This window comes from Ictalurus furcatus, chromosome 8, assembly GCF_023375685.1.
Source record: "Ictalurus furcatus strain D&B chromosome 8, Billie_1.0, whole genome shotgun sequence".
NCBI classification, from domain to species: domain Eukaryota; kingdom Metazoa; phylum Chordata; class Actinopteri; order Siluriformes; family Ictaluridae; genus Ictalurus; species Ictalurus furcatus.
This window is the reverse complement of record NC_071262.1, coordinates 30,847,532-30,860,931: the sequence shown is the minus strand read 5'-3', so window position 1 is coordinate 30,860,931 and position 13,400 is coordinate 30,847,532. Positions and strand designations below refer to the sequence as shown.

Sequence of the window (13,400 nt, the reverse complement as noted above, 5' to 3'; positions counted from 1 at the left end):
CCATTAAAACCAATACAATTCCCATTATAACCATTAAAACCATTCCAAATTCTATGAGGGTTTCTATTGTTTTTTTCAGCAGGGAACTAATATATTAAACCCCATAGCTACCTACATGTTTGAACCTTTTACCCTTCTAGATTATGTATTTAACCCATTATACTTATAGAGAGTTCTGTAGTTTATTGATGAAGAACTGTTCTACAGCGGGTTCTTGTATTCTCTCAGAGATTCAGTGTGTAATCGTGGATATCAGGAGTGTGCAGCAGGTGGCAGTATTGGGTTTACGACTCTGAGACAAACATCAAAAAATAGAAAGCACATTCTGTAAGAATTCCTGTTCTAAATCCAGTTCCAGTATTAGAAATATGTAACAAAGGAACACTCATGTTAGCACACGCTTCAGCATAAACACTCTTCAGCACAGGTAATGTCATGTAGGACACCTCTGTAACTCCAAATGCTGCGCTAAAATTAAGGGATAAAAATGAACAAATTGCACACTAACTACTGTAAACTTTTAGACTACACTGAATTTGTAATAAGGAGTGTGTGTGTCTGTGTGTGTGTTTGTGTGTGTGTGTGTGTGTGTGTGTGTGTGTGTTGCTTTTTAAGGACGTGTAACTGAAGATCTGATTATTTTCAAAATGGCAACTGAGAATAAGGTAGGAACTGATTTATTACTGGAGTTGTTTCTTTGCTGGCTGCTTAATGCACCTTATAATATAAAATTTTATCTTATCTTAATATAAAATACACTCTTATCATCTAAAATAAACACTGTAGTTGTATATTAAAGCAATACGCCTCTCGATGACATGTATTACACTGATTTTATTCCATGGGGTATTCCATCTCAAGCATAAGCTTTTGTATGTCAATCATAAACATAATTACTGTAAAATACTGTTCATTTTTTAATATTTGTTATGTTATATTACATCTATACATTTCTCAAAATGCATGAATAAAGTAGGCTTTTCCCCAGATTTCTGCTAGCCCTAGCTGTGTAACCAGTGGAGTCTCAAACTCACATTTATTACAGCAGAATGCTGCTATAGAGGACTTATTTCTGTGAAAATTTCAGGTTTGTATCTGGTCCCCCACCCGAGATATTCAACCCACACTATGGGGAATTTTTTAAAATTGCACTTTCTTGCCCACATAAAAAAAGAGAAAAGTCTCAAACTTGAAATGTTCTGCATGCACACTATACTTACCCAGGTACCCCTAAAAAATTAAGACTGCAACGTGAACCCTCCCCATTATAAATTGACCCTAAACGTTAAACTGTGAGCAATCTTGAGCATTACAATTGGACTTAAGTTCTAAGTGTAAGGAACATGAATGTGCAAAATGTTTATAAACAGTGCTTGAAAGTTTGTTTTCTAAAGTTTCAATTTTCTATATTTCTGCATAAATGTGACCTAAAACATCATCAGATTTACACACAAGTCCTAAAAGTAGATAAAGAGAACCCAATTAAACAAAGGAGACAAAAATATTATACTTGGTCTTTTATTTCTTGAGGAAAAAGATCCAATATTACATATCTGTAAATAAATGACCAAGTATAATATTTTTGTCTCATTTGCTTAATTGGGTTCTCTTTGTCTACCATTAGGATTTCTAGAAACTATGATGATGTTTTAGGTCATATTTATAATAAATTACAGAAATATAGGAAATTCTAAAGGGTTCACAAACTTTCAAGCATCACTGTAATATAATGTGCTCTAGAGATCAGTTTTTGTTTTTGCCGATACATGGAGGTAATCAGAATGGTCAAGCAACCAGCTTTGCAATTTTTGGGCCACTTGAGGTGGACTGAGTCCCACACTGACTGGCCAATCAGAACACTCAGAGCTGGCCACTGATTAAAATCCCCATACCTGTGATTAAATTACTGTAACACACACCCTTGAGTGGCTTACTGCTTTTATAAAACAGCAACAAAAACATAATCAAATCCACTGTTTAATAAATAACTTAAATTACAATTAATCATATTTACAGTAAATAATACTCCTGCCACAAAATGTAGTGTGTTAACAGTAAGCTTTGCTAAGCAAAATAACTGTTAAAGATTAGGATGCTTCATGGACAGAGCAACAGCTTAATCCTATAGTAAACGTTTTATTGGTTTTAAATCTGGCACATTAATACAGAATTAAATTATTGTGATTCAATTCAGTTCAGTGTTATTTGTGTAGAGTGTTTAACAGTGGACATTGTCCCAGAGCAGCGGTACAGAAATATATAAATTCAGGATATAGATGTTAAATGTATGAATTTATCTCTAATGAGCAGCCAGAGGTGACAGTGGTGAGGAAAAACTCTCTGAGATGATATGAGGAAAAAACCTCGAGAGGAACCGGACTCAAAAGGAAACCGTCCTCATCTGGGTGACACCGGATAGTGCGATTATAAATAAATACACCCCTTCTATAAATGTGCTAATACTACATGATCAAATAGTGCAGTTGTGTAAGCAGGAAATTCATTACAGTTTCTACAGGAAGTCTGTTGTGTTGAACTTCTCCACTGTTCACTGATGGAGACTCGAGTGCAGAACTGTTTGTGGTAATTGTAGTGCTAAAGCTGTCACAGCATAACTGTTCATATGAATTGAGTTCCAAAGCATCTTTATGGTGTTTAAGTGGAACCATCCTCAGAAATCTCAATGATCTTTAGGCTGCACCATGTGGGACATCCTCAGCAGCAGCATGTGACTTCCAACTGATGAGAACTCCAACCAGAAGCAGGACATCAGGATGGATCAGGCAGGTCCAGAGGGCAGAAGGGGTCAGGATCACTGGCATCTCAGGAGTATCATGTGTAGCTTGACAGAGAGAGAGAGAGAGAGAGAGAGAGAGAGAGAGAGAGATTATTAAGTATCCAAACATCCCAGTTCACCACAACACTCTATACCTGTCGCTAGATCTGCCCCTTTACCTAAGAAAAAAAATATTCACAAAAAGCTTGAGTAAACAAATATGTTTTCAGCCTGGACTTAAACACTGAGACTGTGTCTGAGTCCCGAACACTAATTGGAAGACTGTTCCATAACAGTGGGGCTCTATAAGAGAAAGCTCTTCCCCCTGCTGTAACCTTCATTACTCTATGTGATGCATCACAGACAGCGACAGCAACACCAGTGACTATATTCTTTGGAAGGACTGGAGAAATGGTGATTTACGCAATGTTTGAGGAATCAAATGTTCCCATTAGACTGGTGTGATATAATGATTTAATCTTTCCAACACTATCTTACATAGCCACGATGTCCAGTGATGTTTACTCCGATTATATTATATTAATAATTGTGCAAGTTTGCCATCTAAGGCATTTATTTATTTTCTTGTTAGTTTTGCATTTCCGATTAAAATGCTTGTTAATATAACTTTTTTAATTTATTTACTTATTTTCCCCAAAATTTATTTCGGTCCTCACAGACAATTTTTCATTGTGAAGATCTCTCCCAAGACCTTCACAACCTTATTGTTGAGAAACATATTGATGGAATCGGATACAGACGTATTTCAAAACTTCTGAATCCTCCAGTAAGCACCACTGGGGCCGTTATCCACAAGTGGAAGCAACATCACTCCGTCATCAACCGGCCACGCACAGGAGCTGCTCACAAGATTTCTGACCAGAGAGTTAGAAGAGTAGCCCAAGAGCCAAGGACCACTCGGAAAGAGCTCCAGAAACACTTGGAGGCAGCAGGTGCCATCGTCACAGAGAAAACAATAGGCAATGCACTCCACTGCTCACATTAGTATTAAATATATTTCAGTTAGTGTGTTCAATACTTTTGTCCCGTGTCATTCCACTTTAGTACACATATCTTTATTTATGGACTTTAATGTTGTGAAGTCTTTATATTTCCGGATTTCTAGGGTTAATACTGAAGTCTGGTGAAAATTTCATGTGAATAACCTCACTGGAAATATATTTACTGAAAAAAATGTTTTCGCATCCAATAGTTATTTCCCCCACTGTATTTACAAACTCCCCATCATCAGTGTCTCTGAACGGGAACAAAAAATCCTTATCAAGGTCTGTCATTTATTTTTATGGAGATCCATATGAGTTCATATTCCTCCATGCAGTCCTTACTGGTCACCACAATCCACAGTCATCGTTTTTCATAAACAAAAAAGTGTCCATGTCCAATTTGTTTCTGGCCACAATACTGGCATACGTTCGGTGTGTTGTTTCCAATCTACTTATAATTAAGTCCTCCATTCTTGTATATTGTTCCAAATCATCAATCCTTCTCTCTAATCCTTCAATTTTCTTATCCTTCTCTTTCACAAGGTTCTTCAGTTGTTTAACTTTATCCCTCAGATCAAGTAGCATAGCTTGTTGTTTAGCGACTTTGCTCAACTCATCTGACATGAACTTTAAAGATTTTCTAATCTCTAACTCTTCCTCAACTGCGTTGCTGTTTTTCATCAGTGGCATTTTGGTTTTTTTTGTTTTTTTTTGTCTCAGCTTTGTATGATTTATCAATATCAATTTAGTTTAGTTTAATTATTGTCTCTTTGTTCTATCTGAAGTAACTGAATGCCACAAGGTGCCGCCATCACCTGCTGAATGAAGAAATGTGTTTTCAAACATGTGTTATAAACCCAAAGATCATGACTGTAATTGACCGTGGTCTTCACCAAACCATGATTGATCTGTTGCATGTTAATTTAAGAGTGTGGCTTTTACAGACGTAGAGGTAGTAGTTTTTGCATTCAATCTTGATGAAATTCTTCAAGCACTCAAGTGACATGCAAAACCTGTAACAGGCAAGTCATCAAAAAATATAGTAACACTACAAATCTTTTGAAACACCTACAGTGTGAAGGTTCCTCTGCATGGTTGCAGGATTTTACTCTCCTTGATAGAGCGAGTTCTACAGAAACTTGCTGTCTCACTGATGTCCGAGAGGTTTACATGTAAACTTGATGATACTCAACAGTGCTACTCTGTGTGTGTGTTATTTTAGGTGATCAGGTGTAAAGCGGCTGTGGCGTGGGAACCTGGGAAGCCTCTTTCTGTTGAAGAAGTGGAAGTTGCTCCACCTAAAGAGCATGAAGTGAGAATTAAGGTCTGTATTTCTCCTCAGCTCTAACAGGAGTTTGTTCCTTCTGTTCTTCTAGAAAATCTTGGTTGCAGCCTTGACTTTTGGACACACTCCCTGATTAAAGCTCTGTGTGTGTGTGTGTGTGTGTGTGTGTGTGTGTGTGTGTGTGAGTGTTGCAGATAGCAGCGACTGGTGTGTGTCACACAGACTGGATGTATCTGTATGATTGTGAGAAAGGAGTGAAGACTCTGCTGTTTCCCCTCATTCTGGGTCACGAGGCTGCTGGTGTGGTGGAGAGCGTCGGGCCGGGGGTGACCGCTGTGCAGCCTGGTACACTAAACACACTGCTGCCAGGTGTTACAGTCAGCAGATGAAAAGCTTGACCTGGTCTCTATACCTGTTCTTCTGCATACCTGCTGAGCCTTGGGCACAATGTACCTGACTGTAAAGTACTCTGTGGGGCAGTTGGAGCTGGGGGTTCTGATAATGTGACCTACCCAGTGTCGTTGTTTTTGTGTGACCATGGCCTCAATACTTCTGCTGTTGGTCTGGTAAGTGCAGTATGTCAGTATGAGGCACATGATCACAGCAGGTGAGCCCCAGGATCCTACAATACGTGGAAGCACTCATTTCCCTTCAGGGTGTGACCCAGGCTTCCAGAAACCCAGCTGTAAAGGAGGTCTGATATACAGACAGCGTAGTAAACAGCATCCTTGGTGTGCAGGTGGAGATTCTTGTTCTGAAAGATCCGGTAGTGAAGTCTTTGGGTTAAATAGCTGACACATATGACTTATTGTGGACTGGCCAGTAATTAGCAGCTGTCTGAATTAGAGATGAAAACACGTCTCTCTCTTATTTTATTTTTTGTTGATAAACCAAAACCTATACAACAACAGTTTTTATTCAGGAAATGACAGAATCATGTAAAACATTCTTACTTACAGTAAAAATAAGTTTGATGGAAACAGGCCATGGGGAGCAAATATTTTTTCACACCCTTTTATTTTATAATACCATTTTTTTGCACAGAAAGTTGATGGAAGTGTGGTGTTTACCTCTATTTCTTCTGCTACTTCTTATTCCTCTTCTTCCCTCCAGGTGATAAGGTGATCCCTGTCATCCTGCCGCAGTGTGGGGAGTGTGAGTTCTGTCTGAGCTCAAAGACAAACATCTGCACAAAGAACTGGTGAGGACGTTGTTGTTGATGTTATTTTGATCCAATTAAAACTGTGTCTTTACTACTGTAACATAATGATTTTTAGAACATTATTGTATAATACTTACATATTTTGAATCAGGTTCCTCAAAAGTTTCTTCCTACAAATTTTAGGTCTGGATTTTTGTAAAGCTGTGCTGTGATAATGTCTGTAATACCAGGAATGAGTAGTGTGTTATATTTCTCCTCACTGCTCCATAGTGATGAGGTTCGTTTTGACCCTGACAGTAAGATTACTCAGCTGATTATACTGACTTTTAATGTGTTTCTCTGTTGGTCTCTCTCAGGGAGACGCTTCAGCAGCGTGTGTTAGCTGACGGTACGAGTCGGATCACCTGTAGGGGGCAGCAGGTGTATCAGTTTATTGGTGTGAGCACTTTCTCTGAATACACGGTCGTTCCTGAATACAACGTCACTAAGATTCACCAAGACGCACCGCTGGATAGAGTCTGTCTCCTCGGCTGTGGAGTGGCTACAGGATACGGAGCGGCACTAAACACGGGCAAAGTGTGTGTGTGTGTGTGTGTGTGTGTGTGTGTTCATTCCACCATCTTTTAAAGAGTAACCTGTACATCCAATTAAATGGTTTATCTTACAGTAGGATATTATATTACTGATTAACCCGTCTCATGGAGGACTTTAAACTCCTGAGTAATGGCCAGACACTTTAAATGTTTATGAACTCTCAGTTCTGTACTTACACACACTGCTGTACTTTTTTAAAAATAAACCCCATGACATAGAGTTTCAGAATTTGAATCCCCCAGTGCTCCGTAAAAAAAGGTATCCCTCAGAGATCAGTGAAAGGCTGTGTTTTATTTATTATGTATATGGTGTCAATTTATAAGTGGGCCAGCTCTATTGATGAGCTCATGGTCGAACAACTCTATCCATGAGACAATTTGATTGACAAGCTTGTGGTCAGACAGCTCTATCGAGGAGCTTGTGGTCGGACAGCTCTATTGACTAGCTTATAGTCGGCCAGCTCTATCCATGAGACAATTTGATTGATGAGCTTGTGGTCAGCCAGCTCTATCCATGAGCTTATATTCAGACAGCTGTATCGATTACCTCATGGTTGGCCAGCTAAATTCATGAGCTTGAGGTCAGACAACTCGATCAGTGAGATTGTGGTAGGCCAGCTCGATCCATTACCTCATGGTCAGACAGCTCTATCCATGAGCTCATGGTTGGCCAGCTCCATACATTAGCTCGTGTTCAGAAAGCTCTATCCATGAGCCTGTGGTCAGACAGATCTGTCCTTGAGCTTGTGGTCGGACAGCTCTATCCACAAGCGCATGGATGGATAGCTTTGTCGATGAGCTCGTAGTCAGCCAGCTCTATCCACAGGCCTGTGGTTAGAGAGCTCTATCCCTGAGCTTGTGGTCAGACAGCTCTTGCCATTTGCTTGTGGTCAGCCAGCTCTATCGACGAGCTTATTGTCAGACAGCTCTATTGATGAGCCCAGGGTTGGCCAGCTCTATCGATGAGCTTGTGGTCGGCCAGCTCTATTCATGAACTTGTGGTCAGAAAGCTCTATCCATGAACCCATGGTCAAACAGCCAGACAGCGCTATCGATGAGCTTATGGTCGGACAGCTCTATTGATGAGCTTATAGTCGGCCAGCTCTATCCATGAGACAATTTGATCGATGAGCTTGTGGTCAGCCAGCTCTATCCCTGAGCTTGTGGTAGGCCAGCTTGATCCATGACCTCATGGTCAGACAGCTCTATCAATGAGCTCAGAGTCAGCCATCTCTATCCATGAGCTCATGGTTGGCCAGCTCCATACATTAGCTCGTGTTCAGAAAGCTCTATCCATGAGCCTGTGGTCAGACAGTTCTATCCACGAGCCTATGGTTAGACAGATCTGTCCCTGAGCTTGTGGTCGGACAGCTCTATCCACAAGCACATGGACGGACATCTCTATCCACGAGCACATGGAGAGATAGCTTTGTCGATGAGCTCGTGGTCAGACAGCTCTATCCACAGGCCCGTGGTGAGAGAGCTCTATCCCTGCACTCGTGGTTGGACAGCTTTCCATTTGCTTGTGGTTGGACAGCTCTATCCATGACCCTGTGGATGGACAGCTCTGTGAACAAGCCTGTGGTCAGCAAGCTCTAGCCATGAGCCTGTGGTTGTCCAGCTCTATCCATGAGCCTGTGGTCGGCCAGCTCCACTGACGAGCTTGTTGTCAGACACCTCTATTGACAAGCCCAGTGTTGGCCAGCTCTATCGATGACCTTGTGGTCAGCCAGCTCTATTCATGAACTTGTGGTCAGAAAGCTTCACGAGCCATTGGTCAAACAGCCAGACAGCACTATCCATAAGCCCATGGTTGAACAGCTCTATCCCAGTGTTGTGGTCAGCTAGCTCTATCCACAACCCCGTGGTCGAACAGCTCTATCCACGAACCCGTGGTCAGACAGCTCTATCCACAAGGCCGTGATCGGACAGCTTTATCCACAAGCCCGTGCTCAGCCAGCTCTATCCATGAGCCTGTGGCTGGACAGCTCTATCCCTGAGTTTGTGGTCAGCTAGTTCATCCATGACCCTGTGGTAGAACAGCTCTATCTATGTACCCATGGTCAGACAGCTGTATCCACAAGCATGGGGTCAACCAGCTCTAGCCATGAGCCTGTGGTCGGACAGCTCTATCCCTGAGCTTGTGGTTGGACAGCTCTATCCAAGAGTCTGTGGCCAGACAGCTCTATCCATGGGCCCATGGTCAGACAGCTGTATCCATGTGCTTGTGGTCGGACAGTTCTATACATGGGCATGTGGTTGGACAGCTCTAAAACTCCAGCCTTTCTCATGCCGTTAGTTAGCCTTTACTTCCAGCTGGAAGCAGTGAGGTAGTGAGCGCCCACATGTGGATCCAACCTGAAAGTCAGTATCTATCCCTAACTGATACGAACCTAACCCATTTTCTTCTTAACGTTTACTTTTCTTAATTTCCTCCTGCTTCTTCTTCCTCTTCTTTTCGTTTTCATTCCTGTTTGCCTTCCTCACCATCTCCTCCTTTTTCTTCTTCTTTCATCTTCTTCTTCTTGTTCTTTTCCCCTCTTCTTGTTCTTGTCCTTAGTTAGAATAAGTCACATTTAAAGATAAACATAAGAGTGGGTGTGGCCTAAATTATGTCACTTCCTTGTCTCTAAACAAGTACATCCTCATGAATTAGAAAGAGAGTGTATACATGTAGCATGAATGCAGTACATTAATACTTTACTTGAACTTCTCACATGTTTCTGTGGATGAATTTATTTTATTTTAATTTCTGAACCCAGTGGTTGTTCCTCCTCGTCTCTGCAGGTGGAGCGTGGTTCTGTCTGTGCTGTGTTCGGTTTGGGAGCCGTCGGCCTCGCCGCTGTGATGGGCTGTAAAGCTGCCGGAGCCTCCAGGATCATCGGCGTCGACATCAACACAGAGAAACGCGAAATCGCCAAGAAGTTCGGTGTCTCTGAGTTTGTGAACCCTAACGATCACAGCAAACCCATTCAGGAGGTGCTGGTGGAGATGACGAGTGGAGGAGTGGACTACAGCTTCGAGTGTGTGGGGAACGTCACGCTTATGGTGGGTTTGAGCTTGATTCGTGAAATATCAGCTTTAGTGTGACTGATCTGCACTAACATCTTCTTCTGCTTCTTCTCCTTGTTCATCTTCTGAAAGCAGAGATCGAACATTACATGTGATTCAGATGATAATAAAATTCACATTTGATTTGACTGATGTTCTTATATGGATTTGTGTGCAAACGGTGTCACTGAGAAAAACGAGAGAGTTCTGATTCAGACTCAGATGAATACATGTGTTTTGTCTCCACTAGAGGGCAGCGTTCGAAAGCTGCAATGGCGCCTGGGGAACCTGTGTGATTGTGGGATGGACTGAAAAAAACCTACTCTCTGTGTCACCTAAGGATCTTGTGCTGGGACGACAGCTTAAAGGATCCTTCTTGGGTGGTAAGAGACGAGCAATTTATCACGTCGCTAGTCGTAGCTACACACTGTCTATTAAAATTTATTTCTGCATAAAAGATCTGAAGGTAAACTCCACAACAAAAAAAAGAAGAGGCTGAAAATGTTTTAGAACAAAAATATGTATCCATATTTACTTCTTTCTGTGTGTGTGTGTGTGTGTGTGTGTGTATACTGAACAGGATGGAAGAGTGTGTGTAGTTTACCCAAACTGGTGGAAGACTACATGAATGGCAGAATTTTGCTGGATGAGTTTGTGACACACACACTCTCTCTGGAGGAGATTAACCACGCCTTCGAACTGATGATCAGTGGGAAAAGGTCTGTGAGTCACATGACCATCATACGACCAATAGAACCGTGTTATTTATTCAATGAGATTATATATATTTCCTGCACAACAAACAACACATCAGATTACCTCTGATTATCTCCTGTTTCTTCTCTCTATCTTTCTCCCTTTTTTAGTCACCTTCTAGTCATTTTTTTGAAAGTCGTTAGCTGATTAAATCTGATTAAACACATGTTGTAATTAAAAATGAGGAAAAAATGATGATATAATTTCCTGCTTGTGTCTTCTCTCTTTCTCAGTATCCGATCAGTGATAAAAATGTGAGCTGTGAGCGTCCAATCTCAGTTCATTAACCATGACGACATCATCAGTCACCATGACGACTACATCAATCATTCATCACCATGACGACAGACTCACTCTCCAGTGGGCCTCAGAGCTGCTGGTACTTCTGTAAAGTTTAAAGGAAAACACAGCGATTCAAAAAAATTTCATAACAAATTAAACTGCAGTCTGAATTTAGAATAAATATCATCGCGTTTATAATATTTTACTCTGTTGTTATTTTACAAATGTAGATCTTAATCTCAGAGGCCTGAGTGTTTAATATGACATTTAATTGCAGGCATTTTTAACATTTTGCCCCTGAGCCTGTCAGGTGTCAGCTTTTAGTTACTGTCGATCTGAGCTCTGAAATAAAAATACAAAATTACATTCAGTTTTTTTTCTCTTTACAATTTTTTAAAACTGTGTTTTAATATTTCTTAAATGCTTTTCAACATTTTAATATTTTATTATTTCTTTTATTATTTTTCACAAGTTCAAAGGGAAAATTAACAAAAAATAGCTTAGAAAAGTGAAAAGAATCATAAAGTCTGATTAACTCCTTTTGTGTGGTTGCAATGTTTAAATTTTAACCCTTTAATAGCTTGCTAAAACTTTTGGCAAACAAATAACATCCATTTATCCATCCATCCATCCATCTTCTATACCGCTTATCCTTCAGGGTCACGGGGAACCTGGAGTCTATCCCAGGGAGCATGGGGCACAAGGCGGGGTACACCCTGGACAGGGTGCCAGTCCATCTCAGGGCACACACACACACACACACACACACACCCATTCATACACTACGGACACTTTGGACACGCCAATCAGTCTACCATGCATGTCTTTGGACGGGAGAACCGGAGAACCCGGAGGAAACCCCCACAGCACGGGGGCCATGAAGGGAATCGAACCCCCGACCCTGGAGGCGTGAAATGAACATGCTAACGCAAACAAATACCTTCAGAATGAATTTTTAGTTGAATAAACAGAGTATACGTGAATTCATCTAATTCTTCTCACTATGACATTATTACAAAATGACTCAAATCTTTTACTCTTGTCCTGTCAATGCTGGACTCAGCGTATAACTCCTGTTACCAGACTGCTTCATGGCCTACAAACATGGCTGCCGCCGGTTACTGATTACAGACGTTCAAAAGTGAAGTCGCTCAGTGTACCTCACCTGACGTGCCAAGATTTGTTGTTTTTGCATTGTTATTTTTGAATGTTGCCTGTTGTGTGTTTGCTAAGTGCCTGACCTTCTGCCTGTTTCTGATCCTGACTTTACCTCACACATTTTACCTGCAACTGCTGCCATCTCACACAATCCTATATACACAACCCCTCCCCATCTTTACTTCTGAGAGACTCCGCCTCTCTTTGATGCACTTTTTATACCCAATCATGTTACTGACCTGTTGACAATTAACCTAATTATCTGTGAGATGTTCCAGCAGGTTGCCGTGCGATGGATTGGCTCCCTGTCCAGGGTGTACCAGCTTTGTGCCCGATGCTCCCTGGGATAAGCTCCAGGTTCCCCGCGACCCTGAAAAGGATAAGCGGTATAGAAGATGGATGGATGGATGGATGTTCCAGCAGGTGTTTTTTGTCCCAACTTTTTTGAAAAGTCTTGCTGGCATCAAATTCAAAATGAGCATATATTCTTATAAAATAAAAACAAAAATAAAATTTCTCAGTTTCAACGTTTGATATGTTGTCTTTGTACTATTTCCAAAGGTTTAAATGATTTGCACATTATTGCATTCGGTTTTTATTTACATTTTACACAGCGTCCCAACTTTTTTTGAAACGGTGCTGTAGACATTTTTCCATCCGGCACTGAGAGATCATTTTGTAGCTTTCAAATATTTATTTATTTATTTATTTATTTATTATTATTATTTTTAAGATCATAGAATTATCTGTCAGAGCAGGAGGATAACTTTCTTAAAATTTCATGAAAGTGTCTAGATTAAATAATTTTATTTGGGTTATGTAATGAAGTAATTATATATATATATATATATATATATATATATATATATATATATATATATATATATATATATATATATATATTTGTTAGAAATATATAATTTATATTTATTTTATTTATTAAATAGAATCATATGTATTGAAGATTTTTAATCTTCAGCTATAATTTTTTCACCTGTAATGAGAATGTGAATTTGTCCAGCAGGGGGCAGACTTGCACCACTGTACAACATTTTTCCCTCCTGCTTTCAAACACACACACACACACACACACACACAGTTTTCAGACATCACAGGGTTTGGGACAAGACCGCAGGACTCCCACACTGCTGTCCATCACTAAAAACCTCGATCTCGTCTTACAGAGCTCGTCTGGTCAGTCTGTAAAAACAAGATCAATGCTGAGAAACACACACACACACACACACACACACACACACACACTAGCAGGCCGTGTGAGGTCTGACCTCTGTAATATTATATATGATCTGATGTGGAGGGTTAGAGTAACACA

The 13,400-nt window shown here is 40.5% G+C and overlaps 1 protein-coding gene across 2 annotated transcripts; it reads left to right on the top strand.

The window, feature by feature from the left end:
* Positions 1 to 84: 84 nt before the first annotated feature.
* On the top strand, positions 85 to 11,273 carry LOC128612088 (alcohol dehydrogenase class-3). Of its 2 annotated transcripts, none has more exons than XM_053632010.1 (10): positions 85 to 427; positions 616 to 665; positions 5,003 to 5,104; positions 5,260 to 5,434; positions 6,179 to 6,266; positions 6,584 to 6,803; positions 9,608 to 9,868; positions 10,122 to 10,254; positions 10,452 to 10,590; positions 10,861 to 11,273. In XM_053632010.1, the coding sequence occupies exons 2-10, from the start codon at positions 648 to 650 to the stop codon at positions 10,883 to 10,885; spliced, it is 1,161 nt and encodes a 386-aa protein (XP_053487985.1). In that variant the 5' UTR covers positions 85 to 427; positions 616 to 647; the 3' UTR covers positions 10,886 to 11,273. The 2 variants fall into 2 exon arrangements, with proteins under 2 accessions (XP_053487985.1, XP_053487986.1); XM_053632011.1 differs by having other exon boundaries at positions 88 to 427; positions 5,260 to 5,410.
* Positions 11,274 to 13,400: the final 2,127 nt, after the last annotated feature.